General features: G+C 43.9%; 1 protein-coding gene across 1 annotated transcript in view; it reads left to right on the forward strand.

Moving 5' to 3' along the window:
• The window catches only part of lars2 (leucyl-tRNA synthetase 2, mitochondrial), a 173,181-nt gene that overhangs the window by 96,492 nt on the left and 58,270 nt on the right, over positions 1-18,419 (forward strand). The window contains exon 10 of the mRNA XM_028817869.2: positions 5,726-5,830. Coding sequence (XP_028673702.2) covers positions 5,726-5,830 — 105 coding nt within the window. The remainder of the gene's footprint in view (positions 1-5,725; positions 5,831-18,419) is intronic.

The following is an 18,419-nucleotide window of genomic DNA, read 5'->3' on the forward strand; positions in this document are numbered from 1 at the left end:
AACTGAAATGTTGATAATAAAAATCAGTGATCCCCCGCCTATCGTGATATACAAAGGCCATATAAATAAACATTTTTTTTTATAGTTTAAGCCTTAAAATGCCCCTCCGACACACTTTAAACACATGTAAACTTGTAATGGCGAGCGACGTCCGTGTAACGCTTTCCTTCCTGAAGCATATCCAGGAGTTTTACCTTCTTCTGAATGGTCAAGGTCTTCCTCTGGCGCTTAGGCTCACTACTACCAGAAGGCTTAGAAGATGCAGGACGCTTGGGAGCCATCATAGGGCTTAAAACAAAACGAAAAGTTCACAAAATGTTTGCTCACAATAATCAGACCACAAGCAAGGTACACGATACACAGAGAACTGAGATGCATCGGGGACCCACGCTCGCTGTTTGTGTGAGATTACACCACGTTAGCAGCAGCCAATCAGAGCCCAAGAGAATGAAAATCCTGCTCTGATTGGTTGAGTCTCCTCTTTCAGCCAATAATGGGCCTTGTAAGAAATCATCTGGGTACTGCTATGCGAAACTCTTTGTCTACCGTAGTGTACAATGTACGTGTATTTAACGATTTACTGTATTGCTTAATATACATATTGACTTTTTACTGCATTTTAGTTAATATTTATGGTTATGTTATATTTATTATAAATTATAATACATATTGTTCTAACGAACTCTTGTCTAGCACACGTAGTGACAAATGAAAAGCGTATATACATTTTGTTATGATTTGCGACTCTTGTCTACGTATTCCTGTACGTAACAGTATGTTTTATGATTTACTTGTGTATTGCTTAAATGTTACATATACATTAGTTATTATAAATTATAATATTGTTCTGGCAAACTTTTGTCTAGCACACGTAGTGACTGCTGAAAACCGCAGGGTTTGTTATGAATTGGCTGCAAAGTACACTACAGGTAGGATGAACTTATTGAATTTTTCCGCGATATAGCTGGGGATCACTGTATTGGAATAATGTAACTAAAAAGCATGTACACATGAGAACATATAGACTTGAGAAATAATAATTAAAAATTAACAAAATAAAATGTAAAATACACATAACTTCAACCTGATTCATGACAGTAATCTTTACAAACTGAAAGATTTATTAACAAACATAGAACAGAGCAAAAATTCTCAAAAGCGTAAAAAAACGATGTGCCTTAAAAGGCAGACAAGTCGCCAATCGTAAATTCTTAGCAAAAAAAAGCAAAGAGCAGAAATCATCAGAAAAGCCAGGAAACCACACAAAAACAATAATTAGTCGAATGTAACGACTTCACACCTCAGTGCACCGCTGCTGACTCCGCTACTGTGGGCTCGAGGGAGGAGCCACCACTGGTGATGTCATGATGACCACACCCCCTGGGGCTCCACCCACATAGAATCACATTTAAAAAGACAGAACATCATTACAAACACAACAGAAAATACTTCAATATGAAAAATAATAAATGTCAAACAACACTGAAACAGCAAGTTAATGCCAGCCAGAAACATACAGGATGCCATCAGAGTGGAGCATCATATGATATCATTAGTCTTGACTTTCAGAAAGCATTTGATAAGGAGCCACATGAGGTTTGGCATCAAACTAAAAAGTGGGAGATCAGGGGACGGCAAGTAGATGGGGGCAAAATTGGCTAAAACACAGGAAGCAGAGGGGTCAGTGCTGGGTCTGCTGCTATTTTTAATATACAGTATATAAATGATTTGGATAGGAATATAAATAACAAGCTGGTTAAATGTGCAGATGATTCCATGCTAGATAGACTGGTTGATAATCTTGAATCCATTGAGTCTTTACTGAGGAGAACTTGGACAGCAGACAGGCCTGGGCTGATTTGTGGCAGATGAAATTTAATGTCAGTAAATGTAAAGAATAAATGTGAGGTTTAAATACCCAATGGGAGGTCTGAAAATCAAAAGGCCACCTGATGAGAAGGATTTAGGAGTCAAAACTATAAGCTGTCAGATGGTGTTCAGAAGCCATGAAGAAGGCTAACAGACTGTCAGGTTATATAGCGCCTTGATGTGTGGAGTCCAAGTCACAGGAGGTTCTGCTCAAGCTTTATAACACACTGGTGAGGCCTCAACTGGAGTCCTGTGTGCATTTGTGGGCCCACCAGACGTCGCAGCACTAGAGAAGGTCCAGAGAAGAGCAACTTGGCTGATTCCAGGACTACAGGGGATGAGTGATGAGGAAAGATTAAAAGAGTTGAGCCTTTACAGTTTAAGCAAAAGAAGACTAAGAGGAGACCTGACTGAAGTGTTTAAAATTCTGAAGGGAATGAGTACAGTGGACAGAGACTGCGACTTTAAAATGAGCCTAATAAGAACACAGGGACACCGTTGGAAACTTGTTAAGGGTCAATTTCACAAAAACATTATGAAGTTTGTCTTCACCCAGAGAACCACAAAGACATGGAATAAGCGACCAGGTTGTGTGATGGACAGCAGGACTTTAGGGACCTTGAAAACTCGACTTGATGTTATGTTACGTGGGTAGGAGTGGTGAGCTTTGCTGGGCTGAGTGGCCTGTTCTCGTCCAGATCCTTCTAATGTTCTACCCCTGACTCTTAACACGACAACATAGTTTAGTGTGCATCCCTCAGCCGACCGCCTCACACCCACTGGTCTCAAAAATGGTATTAAATATTGATGCTTTTAAAAGTTCTGCAGTGCAGTGAGGAATTTCAGTATCATGACAGCCCTGGGCACCACTGAGAAGCCAGCAGTAATAATAGAAAGGGTGTGATGAATCACAGTGAAAATGGGACAGCAAAAGTCAAGACACTAATAACTAAGGCTTAATATGCAGAGCAGTAATGACACAGCAGTAAGTCAGGATCCAGGGAATTAAGACATAATCAGGGTCGAAGCGTTAGTCTTTAATCATAGTCAAATAGATAACCATAACTCAGAAATGATTTTTGGGGGAGAATCCATGAACTCAGATGAAGTGTCACAGCTTAGGGACGACTTAAATCAGACGACGCTTTGTTAAATACGGTTGCACTGAAGTTGTCTTCTAGACATCTGGCCATTGAATCAAAGCAGCAACACCCATAAGAAAAAATAAAATGGAATTGTGGGTGAACATTTTGGAAGACCATTAGAAATAACACAGAATAAAAAAATAAACACATTCTTTGGGTTTTAAAAGCCCAGGTTTGTACTCGTAGTTTTTATGGAAAGCCCATGATGCAGCCTGAAAAAAATGTAATACAGCATCAGATTATTGGAGCACCCCAGGAAACACCAGGTCACCCTGAGCGAGCCCCCCATGCCAGGGAGAGACCTGCACTGACTGTTCCTATAATCCACCGTGAAAGATGCCATTTTATAGTATTTAAAATGCATTCTTGTGACTCAAATACAAATGAAACGAAGTAAAAAAATACACATGCTATTGTGGAACATGACTTGTTCAGTCTAGAAATGATGAAAATTATTAGTTATTAATGAAATTAACCGTATGCTGTTATTGCTTGTGATGATTGCGAATGCTGCTACACAGATTATGGTGAAAGTGGCCTTGTCCCTTTGAGTCTTTCCGGCGACATTTTCTTAAGAATGGCGTCTTTTCTTTCTTTCTTTTTTGCCATCTAGAGTTACTCGAGGACAAAAATCCGAGAGGCTGCCTGGTGCGGATTATGAATTTCATTTGTCTGGGATTTGCCTCGATAGGACTAAAGAGAGAAATCGGATTTGGGGGTCTGCTGAGAGAGGCTGTGATGTCTGAGTGTAATCTAATTTTCTCTTACGTAATGAACATGTTGAACATGGCCACAATTCAATCTGTCATCCTCCCACAGTCGTGTGTAGGATTTAATTAATTATGTGCGAATCCCAAAGCCTTTCCTTACAACAATGCCTGCTGTGATGACAAATCTGTAGACGACATGCAGACATTAGTCTAGTTAGGGACGGGAGTAACTAATCCCACCTTTCAAATGGTGCCAGTGGCGCGTGTGCATTGAGGGCCAGTGGAGTGCAGCCCCACCAGGTGGTGTTCAAAATAAATAAATCCATCATTTAATGTATTATTAAAATGTTTAGAGCAGCCCTCTGCTTTGTCTCCTTCAGCAGTTTCCCCTCCTGTGCCTCTCATAGTCTGTGACATTGTCTTCATGCCAGGTACTGCCAGCCTGTGCCCAGCTCATGATGTTGGCTCTTTTGGCTCCTTCGGCTGTGAGTGTGCGCATGGGCAGCCTGAAATGTCTGGTTTAGCGAGGGGGCTTGAAGGTGAGAGCCCCCTAGCATGAAAATGAGGGCTGCCACCCCACCGTTTAATTGCGTACTTTCAATTAAGATTCAGGCTTTTCCAAGTCAAGGCCATGCAACCCAAGGCGAGTGAGGAGGAACAACATGTCCAGTAGCATCTTTAATAAGAAAAAGTAAAGGAAAGGAAGAAAACAAATCAACAAGAGGAATTCATTTGACGCAAGACATTCAGGGGCTGCCTGGCATTCTGCTGGCTAAGATGTCAACTTTAGAAAGGGAAAAGGACCTTCTCACGGGAAAGGCACTATATAAATCAAATGCTGTATTTTTTTTATTAATACAGGATAACTAAAATATATCAAATAGCAATTTAAAAATGGTGTTCTGCGTTTACTCTGGTTCACTTTATCTTGTATTGTTTTTGATCTGAAGTCATTCATTGTGACAAATGTACAAAAACAGAGAAGACAAAAAGGGGGGCAAATACTATGAGTTGTTAGAAATATCTAAAATATTGTAACGCTCCCTTTTGAGGGGGAGAGACAGAAGAAGAAGGGACTGTCGCATTGGGTGGCGATTCGATGGACTTGAGCAGAGGGCCTCAGGTTTTTGATCCCCCGAGCCGGGCTTCAGCACTCGGTTCAGATTTGTAGTGCCATGTGGCTCTGCCCCTTCTGACAGCTCGTGGACACCTGAGCAGCGTCTCTCTCGGGTTGTGCTCGTAAATGTTGTAATATCACAGTGAACATAACGCTTATGATGTACTATAAGATCACACATAGCACATATACAAACTAAAACAGCATTAAGACTCGACCAGTCATTGCCAAGAATGAAAGCCACTCAGCAGGTATAGGTGTACGTCACAATGACTCCAACAGGGGGCGCACTTCATGTGTGATTTAAAACCTGTTGGGTAAATAGAAACAGAAATGGATTATATAAGAGCCGGGACACCAAGAACACACTGCAATTAATGAGGGACCTGCTCGTTATATAGTGCCATGCAGGGGCGTAATGGATGTCATTTCAAATGATTTGCTAACGTCCTATTTGCGATTCCTTTTTTGCTTACTTTTGCTTATTTTCTCGAGTAACTCCCAAGTCTCTGCTGTCTGGTTTGGTAGATGTCACCGGTATGTGACATTTACATTCATGAAGCAGAAGGTGGTAAGAGGAGGCCACGGGTACGGAGGGTGCAGCTCTCCACTTGCCCGTGTTTAGATCATTTAACTCTCACATCATACTGCTGAGGGCAACCTCTTGTTTTACCACTTCCATTTTTCTCAGATTACCTTGTTGTTTGGCGTCATGCATCAGACCTCTCCAGCTCCACTCCCGCTGCCTTTGTGCTTTTAATTGGGAATCCCACCAGGCCGCCTCTGCCGGCTGCTGCCTCCTGACACAAGTGTTGCATTAATGATGATGAGGTAGGGCAGGTCACAGCAGACTTAAGGACATGTGCCTTGTTTGTCATCTGCAGATACCCTGACCTCGGTGACCGCAGTGAACCCACTGACTGGCATGGAGATCCCTGTTGTCATCAGCTCTAAGCTTGAGTTTCCTGGGCACCTGGACACCATGATTGGTACGTAGTCTATAAATACTCTTCCTTTTTTATTTGCAGTTTCCACAAATCTTCATCGTCTGCATCATCTTATGCTGTGCTGTGGCGCCCCTTATTGGTGATCCTGTGCATTTCCAGCCCACAGAATATTCTAAAGGCAGAGAAGGTTAGCAGAGGAGAAACGACATGAAACTGTAAATAGCCACCTGCCCCAGTCGGGCATGAAAAGGGTGGACAGCTGGAGTGCTGGAGTACCACAGTGGCTTCTGATGTCCACTTAGTGTTTTGGCAGCATGACAAAGGCAGAGAAAAGGGACAGTGACTGGGCGACTGTTGAACAAACCAGTAAGACAGGATCACATGATCACCAAAAGTCTAATCACTAATCTAATCCAAAGGTCTTTAAATGAGGCAAAAAAATCTTTTAACCTTAAACCCCAACACAAGCACACGCTTTAAGAATTGTGTGTTTGAATCCCCAGTCTTGGACACCTGCGATGTCATTATATGTGACTTCCAAGGCCACGCCCCTAGTGACAGGGCACTGCATCATAGCAACCATTATAATAGGGGTACCCCACTTTAACCCTTAAACCGCCGGAACTGGCTATCCTCAGTTCCCAGTGCAATTTGCCAGCACGCCTCAGCTGATCAGTCCGTACCATACATTCGTTGACCAGCCAGCTCATGACCACTGCCACCCCCTGCAGCCTCACTGTCCCTGGGATTCAGCCGCTTCACTAGACTGGCCTGCCAGCCTCGGCGTTGACCTTTGTGTGCAGCCAGTTCAAGCACAGTTGGCTCAGTGATGTACTGAATTTCCTCAATGGCGTCAGTTGCACCTTGTACATAGAGTGACAGGTTGTTCCAGTAGTTTTCTTAATAGTTTTTACTGTTCATTGGCGGTGTGTACAGTGATGAGTGTTTCAAGAATTGTGATGCTCTTTGCATGAAAAAAATGTGTGTTCCTTTAAAATTTCACTTTTTCTTGGTGAATTGTGACATTTCCTTAAAAAGTGCAGCAAAAATGTATTTGGTGTCCAGGGGGTGCATTAACCCACCCACCCCCTCAAGTATATGGCAGTTTAAGGGTTAAAACAAAAATGGTGTTGTGGAAAATTCAATCTCATTTTTGTCAAGGACCCTTCACCAAGTACAGGGAGGAGCCGAGTGACACGTTCACAGATGGAATACGATTAGAAACATCACATATAAAGATTGAGATGGGCTCAAACGCACAGCGGGACACACCAGTACCAAACCGAATAACCTGAATGGACCCTGACTGTCCTGATTTGGTGGGCCACTTTCATTTTTTTCCGACTGTTGCTTGCTCTTTCCAATACAATACAACACAACTTATTTTTTGTGTAGTGCTCTTCACTGAGTGCAGGTGCAGGGCGCTGTGAACAATTGTCACGTAAAATACAAGTGCAGATGATACCAATTACTAAAAACAGAACTGCTACACCTGTAACTGCAGATTTGTTTAAAGCATATAAAGAACAAGGCAGAAACCGATTTAAACATAAATCAGTCCATTAATTATTTGATGAACTGTGTCCTGTTGACCACAATGGAGATTAAAAGTGTACAAGAGAAAGCCAAAGACACCGTGACGATCCTGGAGACCTCGGCTACCTGCCGCCTGCCTGCTGCTGGGTGTTCTGCAGGGGATGAGAGGGTCTTTCCATCTGATGTCTGCTTTATCCAGATGACTATTCTGTATGCATTAGAGCCAGCAAGTGTCACATCCAGATACCGAGAAGAGAAACCGACTAGAGGAGGGTTAGTAACAGTTTAAAGATATTGTGATACTTCTATTTCTGTGCAAATGACTATCAAACAGAAATGCAGTATGCACAGCTAGTCCGCAGGCTCTAGTCAGGGTGTGCCAGGCTCAAATGGTGAGTCTTTAGCCTGATTTAAAAGCTGAGACTGAAGGGGCATCTCTTATATAAGCAGACAGCTTCAGGGTCCTCTAACTAAAAGCTCGACCTCCCTGTTATTTTATTAAATCTTAGAATCATAAGCAAGCTGGCATCTTGAGATCAGAGTGTGCAGCCAGGCTTGTAAGTAGTGAGTAACTAAGCAGGACTTAGGCCATTTGAAGCTTTATATGTAAGAAGGAGGATTCGGAAATTAGCCCTAAGCTTTAATGTGTTCATACTTTGTAGTTTTTGTAATGATTCTTACAGCAGCATTTTGAATGAGCTGCCAGTGAACACCACATTGCAGTAGTCAGTCCTACTAGAAATACATGCAGGGATTAATTTCTCATTTTGCTGCATATTTAGAAAATGTCTTAATCTTCTAATTTTTTTAAGAAATTTTTGAGCATCATTTCCAATGTTTCAAACACCGAGGAATCCAGCGGTGATGTCTGTTCTTTATTGTGTCTGTAAGAATTACTTGTAAACACTTTGAAATCATTTCATTTGTTTCTCTTTGTCTGAAGAAAGGAAACCAGGGAGCAGTGAGCCAGTAGCGCTCCATAAGTGTGCCACACCATTTCCTAAATGACCAGCACTGTGATATTTTCCTTATAAATCACAGTACCCTGCAGGGGGCGCTCCTGCCATCCAAACCCCACACAGACAGGTGCAGGACACAAGTTTGGGCACACACTTTCATTTTTCTTTTTTTTCTTTCCACCATTTCCCACCCATACAGCACAGTTTAAGCACACCAAGCACAGTCCTCTTCGTCTTTTTCTTCCTCTCTCTTTGTTTCTCTTTGCCTTCACTCCTCCTCCAGCAAGCTTCGTCCTCTTCCACCTGACCCTGGCTCGCGTAATAGTGGCGGCTGGCTCCTTTTATAGGACTCCAGGTGTTCAACAACCTCCTTCCGGCGGAACTTCCGGGTGTGGCAGAAGTGCTGTCAAACAAGGCTCAACAGTTCCTGCAGCACCCCCTGGCAGTGCCAACAGAACCCAGCTGGGCTGCTCCAAACTCTAATTCCCAAGGAGCCCTGTGGGAGTCCAAGGCACTGCTGCCACCTAGTGCTCCAGGGGAGGTTGCCCTATAAATAAGCGCTCTCTCCCAGTCCTTCCATCGTGGGGGTGTCCTGGCCTGGTAAGGGCCCTAGCTGTTTGCCACACCACTGACCCATATACTGTATGTGTGTGTGGATATAAAAATACAAATGCGCTCCATGCTGCATACACTCAGTTCCCAGTTTATTAATTATGGATGAAGGAACACCATCTCGAGCCTAACCTGGCAAACACAGACCTTCTTCTTATCCCAGCACATCTGTCAATTCAGCACCCCACCTCTACTCATCTGTCATTGTCACCAACACCCCTGAAGTCAGTACGTAATGTTGAGGTGTTGATTGATGACCAGCTGTCCTTCAGGGACCGTGTTGCTGTGGTTTCTCGGCCTTGCAGATTCGCTGTACACAACATCACCACATCAGCCCATATCTAAATGAGTCTGCGGCACAACTCCTGGTCCAGACTTTGGTCTCGTCACATCTGGACTACTGCAGCTGTCTTAGGCAGGACCACTGGCATGTGTCACCAATTCAAATTGAAGCAGCAATTCAGCCAGCCCAGATGGGCACGTTTCCCCTCTTTTCAGATCACTACATTGGCTCCCTGTTGTAGCATGTGTTAAGTTTGGAGTAGTCAGTGGGTCAGCACCTTTATACCTTGAGGTACTTGGTGAAGTCTTAATGCTCCTTCATGCCCCATCAGGTCTGCTCACCCATGCCATTAGGTGATGTCACCACTACATGGCATCAGATCTCAATGCAGACTTGTCCTGTGGTTTACCTCGCTGGTGGAACAAGCTGTGTGCCTCCATTCGGGACTCGGACTCCCTCAATGAGTTTAAGAAGCGTTTGAAGGTGGATTTCTCTCTGATTGCCGACAGCCTTGTTAGGTTTTGTCCTCCATGATGCGTAATGAGCTTACATTTTGTTCTGAGCTCTTCACCTGTGATAATCAGTTTTGTCACTGTATTATCGTGGTATTTCCCTCTACTTACCATTTACCTGTTTTCTCAAGGGTAAGTGTTCTCGTCAAGTTCGTTATCGGGTTAGTCTACTGTTGCACTTTAAGATGAACACACATACACACACACACACACAGACCCTAACCACAACAGTGCCCCATGAATGACACACACACTCTGATTAACCCTTAGCACTTAGGAATAACACAGCCTGTCACTCTCTCAGCACTTACTTACTTATCGGCACAAACAACATACGATGTTTTAATGATATCTCAGACCTAAATATTACTTTTGGTCTCCAAGGATACTTTTAAACATACAAAGGCTCAGCATCCTTGACTATCGGCCATTTATCAGCCAAGAGTTCCTTACTTGACCTCCTGTTCCCTACTAGTGAGTGGAGTTCTCATCCTCAGCCTTAATAAACCTCGCAGCACAGAGTGTATGGCAAATCTCCGGCCGCACAAAGGTGCTCAAAGAAATCAAACTGATTACTTCAATCACTCTAGACATGAGGACAAAGCATAGAAAGTGAAAAGCAGCATGGTGTTTATTACAGGAATAATAATAATACCACTGGAACTAAGAATACGAAAAAATAAGACTGATAGAAAAGTCTGGATATATATATATATATTGTGAGCTGCAAAGCTGATCGCACCCCCAGAGAATACAGACGCCCCTAGGAAAACCCCTGAGAAACATGGACGGACTACCTTCACATTCCTCTGTTCCCTTCTGACCGGCTCTGTCGTGTAATATGCCTCTCGCGCGGTGCTCCGCCTTCTTAAAAAGCCTGCATGGGCTTCTTTCGTTTTGTTAAATTGATTGCTTGCTTCTCCTTCTCTCTCTCTCACTCTCAGACATTCTCTGCTCCTGGCGGAACTGTCATCTGTGACTTGTCATGGAGCACGTTTAAACTTTTGAAAAGAGACAAATGTTTGTTTGCAGTACTTTGAATAAAGTTCCCTTTTTTCTACAACCTCCTGTGTCTCTGTGCAAACCTGTGGCCCAAGCGTGACAATATATATACTGTATATATAGTCTTTAGAAAAGGCTTACGAATAAATGTAGAGACGACAAGGATTCAGTGATGTCAAGAATGAATGTCCCAGGCAGCGTTTGATTTAGCAATCAATGTTCATGAAAATGCTGTTAACTGACGATCGGATGAAAACTGGTCACACGTGTCTTTGTTTTCTTTTCTGACGTCGCTCTTTTGTCGTCGCTGTTTCTCTTCTTCTTCTGACGTTGCTTTTAAATGAGGCATATTTATTATAAAATTTCTTGCCGTGGTTTCACAACACATGATTGTTGCATGCACCTGATTGGCTGTCTGTCAATATGATGGATGACTTTTGCCCAAACTCTTTAATCTGTCTTTTCCCTTTAACCAAATTGTTGTCCCAGATGTCCATCCATAAATTAATCAATATCCTGAGGCGTGGCTCAGTCTTTCTTTCCCAGGCTGTAAAACCATTTTAGCACTATGCTGTGAACAACTGTTATAAAAGTGAGGTGTAAGAGAAGAGGAGATGCCTTTTTATTATAATGCCTATACAAGTGTCCTACATCTGAATTCATCTTGATGGGATTGAGCGAAATATTATAATAATAATATAGAGAATAATTTGTAGATTTTATACAACAAAGCAGTCACCTTGTTCCTAAGCAGTCCCCAGACTGATGTTTACTTGATTACATTGAAGTCTTTTGTAAGTCAGTCCATCCATCCATTTTCTAATCCGCTGAATCCGAACACAGGGTCACGGGGGTCTGCTGGAGCCAATCCCAGCCAACACAGGGCACAAGGCAGGAAACATCCTGGGCAGGGCGCCAACCCACCGCAGGACACACACAAACACATCAAGCACACACTAGGGCCAATTTTTTTTAGAATCGCCAATCCACCTAACCTGCATGTCTTTGGACTGTGGGAGGAAACCGGAGCGCCCGGAGGAAACCCACGCAGACATGGGGAGAACATGCAAACTCCACGCAGGGAGGACCCGGGAAGCGAACCCGGGTGTCCTAACTGCGAGGCAGCAGCGCTACCACTGCGCCACCGTGCCGCCCTCTTGTAAGTCGCTTTGAATAAAAGTGTTTGCTAAGTAAAGAAATATAAAACATAAATGTGATTAAGAACACCACCCACCTTCACACAAATTCTCCATTTCAGTACGTCACACATCACTTGGTGGCCGTGGGTGGTACAGCGTTTCTGGGTATGATGTCCGTTGTGCAGAATGTGAACTCAGCAGTAGAGACTTCACCTTTGCAGTGTGCCATTGCTTTGGTGGTGCTGAGCTGTAGAGTAAGCAGTAGAGACTACAGACGAGGTCAGCATTTGGAATATTAGTCCATGGTGCCGAATTCAGTGGATGATTGCATTTGTGGTGTGCCATCATTACAGCATCTCTCTGTGGTGCTGAGCTGCAGAGTAAGCAGCAGAGACGTCTGAAGACGCGTGGCATCTCAGTATCTGTCTGTGGTTCTGAGTTGTGTGGAAAGTGGCAGAGAATACAGAAGAAGATGTCTGCATTTATAGGGGTGACGTCACAGGATCTGTCTGTGGTGCCGAGCTCTACGGTACGTGGCAGAGAGCTCAAGACATGTCTGCATTTCAAGGATGCCATTGTAGGCTTACAGAGTCACTGTTACTTTATCTGTCCACGGTGCTGACCTGTTGTTGTTTGTGTTCCTCATTTCATTGATGTCTTTGGCAGCACTGCTCTAAGTGATAGGCCACTTTGAGATGCTGAAACCTGTGCGCCTCCCTCAAAATCAAAAACGTGTCGTGCTTTACTTTTAAATGCAAAAGGGAAGGCTGACCTGGTTGTGTACTGTGAAGAGTGTGAGGACCCTCATCACTGATCTGCACGCAGGCCTCTTGACGTGGCGCACACCTGGTGCCCTGACTCTTTCTGTCAGTTTTTGATTTTGTGTTGCGGTCCTGTCCTACTGTAAGCCCCTTATTTAGAAGCTCATAGGTGACGGGCAGATTGGTGTAACCGCTGAACAACATTCATAAAGCCCTGCGTTGTCTACTGAAGGCTGCTTCGCACAGTTAAAGCCGTTTGTCTTCACGTCCTTCAGATCTGACTTTGCCTCCATTTTTTTTAACCCAGCTCTTTCAGCACAGGAGTCATTGGAGGATGGAGCCTCTCCCAAAACAGTGGGCACAAGACAGGAACCAGTCCTGAATGCGATGCCAGACCAACAAAAGCCAAGCACCCGTACTCATTCACACCAGGTCAATTCAGAGGCGCTGAGTAACCCCAACATGCATCTTTGGGGTGTGAGAGAAAATGAAATTCTTTGGAGATATTGGGAGACCCTGTGGACAAAGGCTGGAAGTTACCTGCAGGCTCCTGGAGATGTACAGACAGACAGAACTTTGTTTGTTTCAGGGTGACATTTGGCTTTTTACAGAACCTCTTTAAATAAATAAATACTGAAGTAGGTAGGTAGGTAGGTAGGTGATAATTCAGTGACGGTTGTTTGGATCGTTGGGTAGTTCACACAAGAAGTAACTGATTTGTCAATAAATTAGCTTTGTGTGCCTTTGTTTAAAGGACGAGGCTCCCGTGCCACCCACGTGCCCAATCTCGTCTCCTTACACGAGAGTTAGTTTTTGGAGATGCCCTTAACATTAACACAGAGGGTCACTTGCTTTGTCCAGTCTGCTGCACTGTGCTCAATAAAGATATGAAAAGTCCGCCTGTGTGTGTCATTGGTTTAGTTGGATTGGGTTTGTCTAGAAATGCAACCTAGATGAGGATCAGAGCGCATTTTATTAGGAATCAATGTAGAGATCCAGGGAATTCCAAAGGGCTCTTTTACGTGCGACTGTACCCCTCCGCAGTCCCTTCTTCTTCCATCCATCCATCCACTTATCCATTTATCCATTTGCTTGTCCTGCTTCATTTTTTTGTTTTTCTTGATATGCTGCCCCCAAGTGGCTGAAGTATTAAAGTGTAAGCTGTAACCTTCCTGTTTCCTTTCCCTGTGCAAGTCTCTTCACCTGTTGAAATCATTCAAGTGGCTTGTCATGGTGAGCACTACGACGGGCACTACATTGAAATATCAAGGTTTCAGTCCCCTTCCTCTGCCTCTTTGGATCGTTTTCTGTGTGATCCCTCGACTGGAGGGGTACAAATAGCCCCACTGTCCACATATGATTTGTAGGCCACTAGGATCAGTCGGTGCCATCAGTCAGCTAAACCAATAAGTTGTGTCAATCAGTTGGCAGGCAGACCTCGGCTGGAGGTCTCAATTAAAACGTCACACTTTGCCACGCACACACACACATACAGGTCAGCCGCTTAACCTCTCCATCCCATTCGGGGGGATTAATCCTGACCCCTTGACATCAAGGCCCAGTGCCAAGTTGGATTACTTGAAATCAAAGCACATTTTCAATTAGGTCATTTGGGCCCATCGTGCTGGCGGCGTGTGGGAGGTGCTGTTTGCTTTGTGGGCGACTCACTTCATTAAAGAGCCGCTTTTATTCATCGTGAATGTTGCTGAATGGCTGTGAGGGAGCTTCTCCACTTAATGCCTCAGGCGGGGCGCTTGCTGTAATGGCCTCTTAGTTTATTTCTAACTAGTAAAGAGGTCATTGAGTGGCATCACTTGAGCATGGGAAAGGCGCTATATAAATAAAATGTATTATTATTATTATTATTATCTGCCCAGCTGGGACTTGAGAGCCGAGGGGCTGATCATGTTCTGCACCCCAGTAGCCAGGTATAGAGTTAGGGGCATGGCGCCAGGGGAGAAGTGGACAAGACGACCCAACAAGGACTCAGGGTGGCATTCCATTGTGGTCCTCCCTGTAATCCTCCCTCCTGCCTGTTTTATTTATAAACAGCAGGGTGCCTGATGGATTGTACTAACAACCTTTCTGTTCCAGGTGGGAGTGGAGTGGTCCGCAGTGGTGCACCCCCCTGATATGAGTGTTTAATTGTCCATTTGTCTTATTGGAGATATTAAAAAAGAAAAAGCCTTCAGTTGTAGAGCCTTGTTTTTATATGAACTGTCATCCAGGCAACAGAACCAGGGGTGGCACCACTCTGCTGGCAGGAGTTATGATCCATATAGTGAGGTCATTGATAGACAAGCCCCCTGAATTTAAAAGGCTGTCAGCAGGGGGCACAACAAGCAGTGGACCAGAGCACCACACACCAAGAACTTTGATCAGCCTTTTCACGAGGATGCCAGTCATCTGCAGCTTGCTAACCTAATGCTAAAGCAGTGCCCTCTCTGTACGTCTGCCTGTCGTTCATATTGTGCCTTTCATATCGGTCTCTTCAGCCTAGTATTCTGTCTTCTCTCTCTCTGTCTGTTATATGGTGCCTTTCATATCTGTCTGCCTAGCTCTATGTGGGGTCTTTCCTGTCTGTTATATAGTGCCTTTGTCTGTCTGTCTGTCTGGGTGCAGTGCACTCTGTTACACACTCACCTCCATATCTGTCCTGTCTAATATAGCGCCTTATCTGTCTGACTACTTATCTCTTATTTAGTGTCCTTTGTTTCTTTCTTACAGTGCATCCAGAAAGTATTCCCAGCGCTTCATCACTTTTTCCACATTTTGTTATGTTACAGCCTTATTCCAAAATGGATTCAATTCATTTTTTCCCTCAGAATTCTACACACAACACCCCATAATGACAACGTGAAAAAAGTTTACTTGAGGTTTTTGCAAATTTATTACAAATAAAAAAACTGAGAAATCCCATGTCCATAAGTATTCACAGCCTTTGCTCAATACTTTGTCGATGCCCCTTTGGCAGCAATTCCAGCCTCAAGTCTTGTTGAATATGATGCCACAAGCTTGGCACACCTATCCTTGGCCAGTCTGGCCCATTCCTCTTTGCAGCACCTCTCAAGCTCCATCAGGTTGGATGGGAAGCGTCGGTGCACAGCCATTTTAAGATCTCTCCAGAGATGTTCAATCGGATTCAAGTCTGGGCCACTCAAGGACATTCACAGAGTTGTCCTGAAGCCACTCCTTTGATATCTTGGCTGTGTGCTTGTTGTCCTGCTGAAAGATGAACAGTCGCCCCAGTCTGAGGTCAAGAGCGCTCTGGAGCAGGTTTTCATCCAGGATGTCTCTGTACATTGCTGCAGTCATCTTTCCCTTTATCCTGACTAGTCTCCCAGTTCCCCACAGCATGATGCTGCCACCACCATGCTTCACTGTAAGGATGGTATTGGCCTGGTGATGAGCGGTGCCTGGTTTCCTCCAAACGTGACGCCTGGCATTCACACCAAAGAGTTCAATCTTTGTCTCATCAGACCAGAGAATTTTCTTTCTCATGGTCTGAGAGTCCTTCAGGTGCCTTTTGGCAAACTCCAGGTGGGCTGCCATGTGCCTTTTACTAAGGAGTGACTTCCGTCTGGCCATTCTACCATACAGGCCTGATTGGTGGATTGCTGCAGAGATGGTTGTCCTTCTGGAAGGTTCTCCTCTCTCCACAGAGGACCTCTAGAGCTCTGACAGAGTGACCATCGGGTTCTTGGTCACCTCCCTGACTAAGGCCCTTCTCTCCCGATCACTCAGTTTAGATAGCCGGCCAGCTCTGGGAAGAGTCCTGGTGGTTTCAAACTTCTTCCACTTATGGATGATGGAGGCCACTGTGCTCATTGGGACCTTCAAAGCAGCAGAAATGTTTCTGTAACCTTCCCCAGATTTGTTTCTCGAGACAATCCTGTCTCGGAGGTCTACAGACAATTCCTTTGACTTCATTCTTGGTTTGTGCTCTGACATGAACTGTCAACTGTGGGACCTTCTATAGACAGGTGTGTGCCTTTCCAAATCATGTCCAGTCAACTGAATTTACCACAGGTGGACTCCAATGAAGCTGCAGAAACATCTCAATGATGATCAGGGGACACAGGACGCACCTGAGCTCAATGTTGAGCTTCATGGCAAGGGCTGTGAATACTTATGTACATGGGCTTTCTCAATTTTTTTATTTTTAATAAATTTGCAAAAACCAAGTAAACTTTTTTCGTTGTCATTATGGGGTGTTGTGTGTAGAATTCTGAGGAAAAAAATGAATTGAATCCATTTTGGAATAAGGCTGTAAAATAACAAAATGTGGAAAAAGTGATGAAGCGCTGTGAATACTTTCCGGATGCACTGTATCTAATGTAATGTGGTGCCTGCTCTGGATGGTCCTCTGTTACGTAGTGCCTTTCATATCAATGTCTCTCTTTCTCTCTCCTCCAGTTTAACAGCCATTTTCCCGTATCTAATCTAAAAACGCTGTCTTCACACAAGATTAGATTTGATTTGATGTTATTTGTTCCCAAAGGGAAATTAAAATTTTATAGAGGTTCCCAAAAAAGTCTGTTTCAGTTCATTTTTTTCTATACCTCTCTACCCTAATACAGTGTCTTCTCTGTCTTTCAATTTCATTTCATACCCGTCTACCAATCTTTCATATAGTGCCTTTCATATCTGTCTGTTCTTTAGTGCCTAGTGTACTCTTTTAGTGCACCTTTCCTTTGCCCTTCTTGCTTTTCCCCGAAGGTGGCACCTTTTTGCATCTGGATTTCTAATTTAGTGCCATGTGGTGACTTTCATATCTGTCTTGGAGATCTAGCCCCGCCCATCCTGCTGCCACTCTTTAATATTGTTTATTATCAGTATGCTGCTGCTGGAGTATGTGAATTTCCCCTTGGGATTAATAAAGTATCTATCTATCTATCTATCTATCTATCTATCTATCTATCTATCTATCTATCTATCTATCCCATTTCTGTAATGGTCAGTGTCACTTTTTTCTTCATGGGTGTCCTTTACGTTACAGAAGCTGATTCATAAGCACTTCCTGACACATCACAACAAAAAAAATGTATGAATAACAGAAAAGAAAAAGCAAATGGAATTCAAACATGCAAACACGCAGCACCCTGACTAGTATCTACATTCAAATATAATCTCGTATTGGTAACATTTGAACCTAAACTTTTGACTGCCTTTGAAAGAGGCAGCGACACCTACAGGTGACTTTTCGTCTTGCACCCGTTACTGGCAGCAGAGCCTTGCTTAGCCCCCTGAAATCAGCAGGTACTAATCAGAAGTTGCCTTCTTTTACAGTTTGCTGTGTGATTTCTTTTGTGACGGCAGCTTGTCATTGTCACCACGATGCCATCCACCGCTTTTTTTTTTTTTTCCAGCTCCTCTCAGCTCTGGTTAGGAAAGTTAAAGACTTTGAGTTGGTATCTCTGGAGTGGTCGCCCTGTGGGAGCTTTTGAGACGTTCAGATCCTAATAACGAAAGGCTGACAGTAACAGCGTGTAGCTCTGGGACCCCCGAATACATGGAGTGGTACATCTTCACACCCACGAGCGAGCTGTGAAGTCTGTGAGCAGTGCGAAGGCTCATTAATTATGATGTAGCGCCTCAGAGGATGATCGTGTTTGCATGAATTTTCTAGAGTGACGGTTTAGTGCCTTGCAGGTGCCATTTATTCAGATGCTGAGCTGTATTTGATTCTGAGGCCATTCTCGGTTATTTTTTGAAGCGTTTTGGGATGGTAAAGATTGACAGATTCGTCTGAAACATGAAGAGTGAGACGGGTGTAAGGATTCATGGGAAAGGCGTTATACAAAATGAATTAGGGAGCAGATGTGTG

The sequence above is a fragment of the Erpetoichthys calabaricus genome, chromosome 13 (genome assembly GCF_900747795.2).
Source record: "Erpetoichthys calabaricus chromosome 13, fErpCal1.3, whole genome shotgun sequence".
In the NCBI taxonomy this organism is placed as follows: Eukaryota; Metazoa; Chordata; class Cladistia; order Polypteriformes; family Polypteridae; genus Erpetoichthys; species Erpetoichthys calabaricus.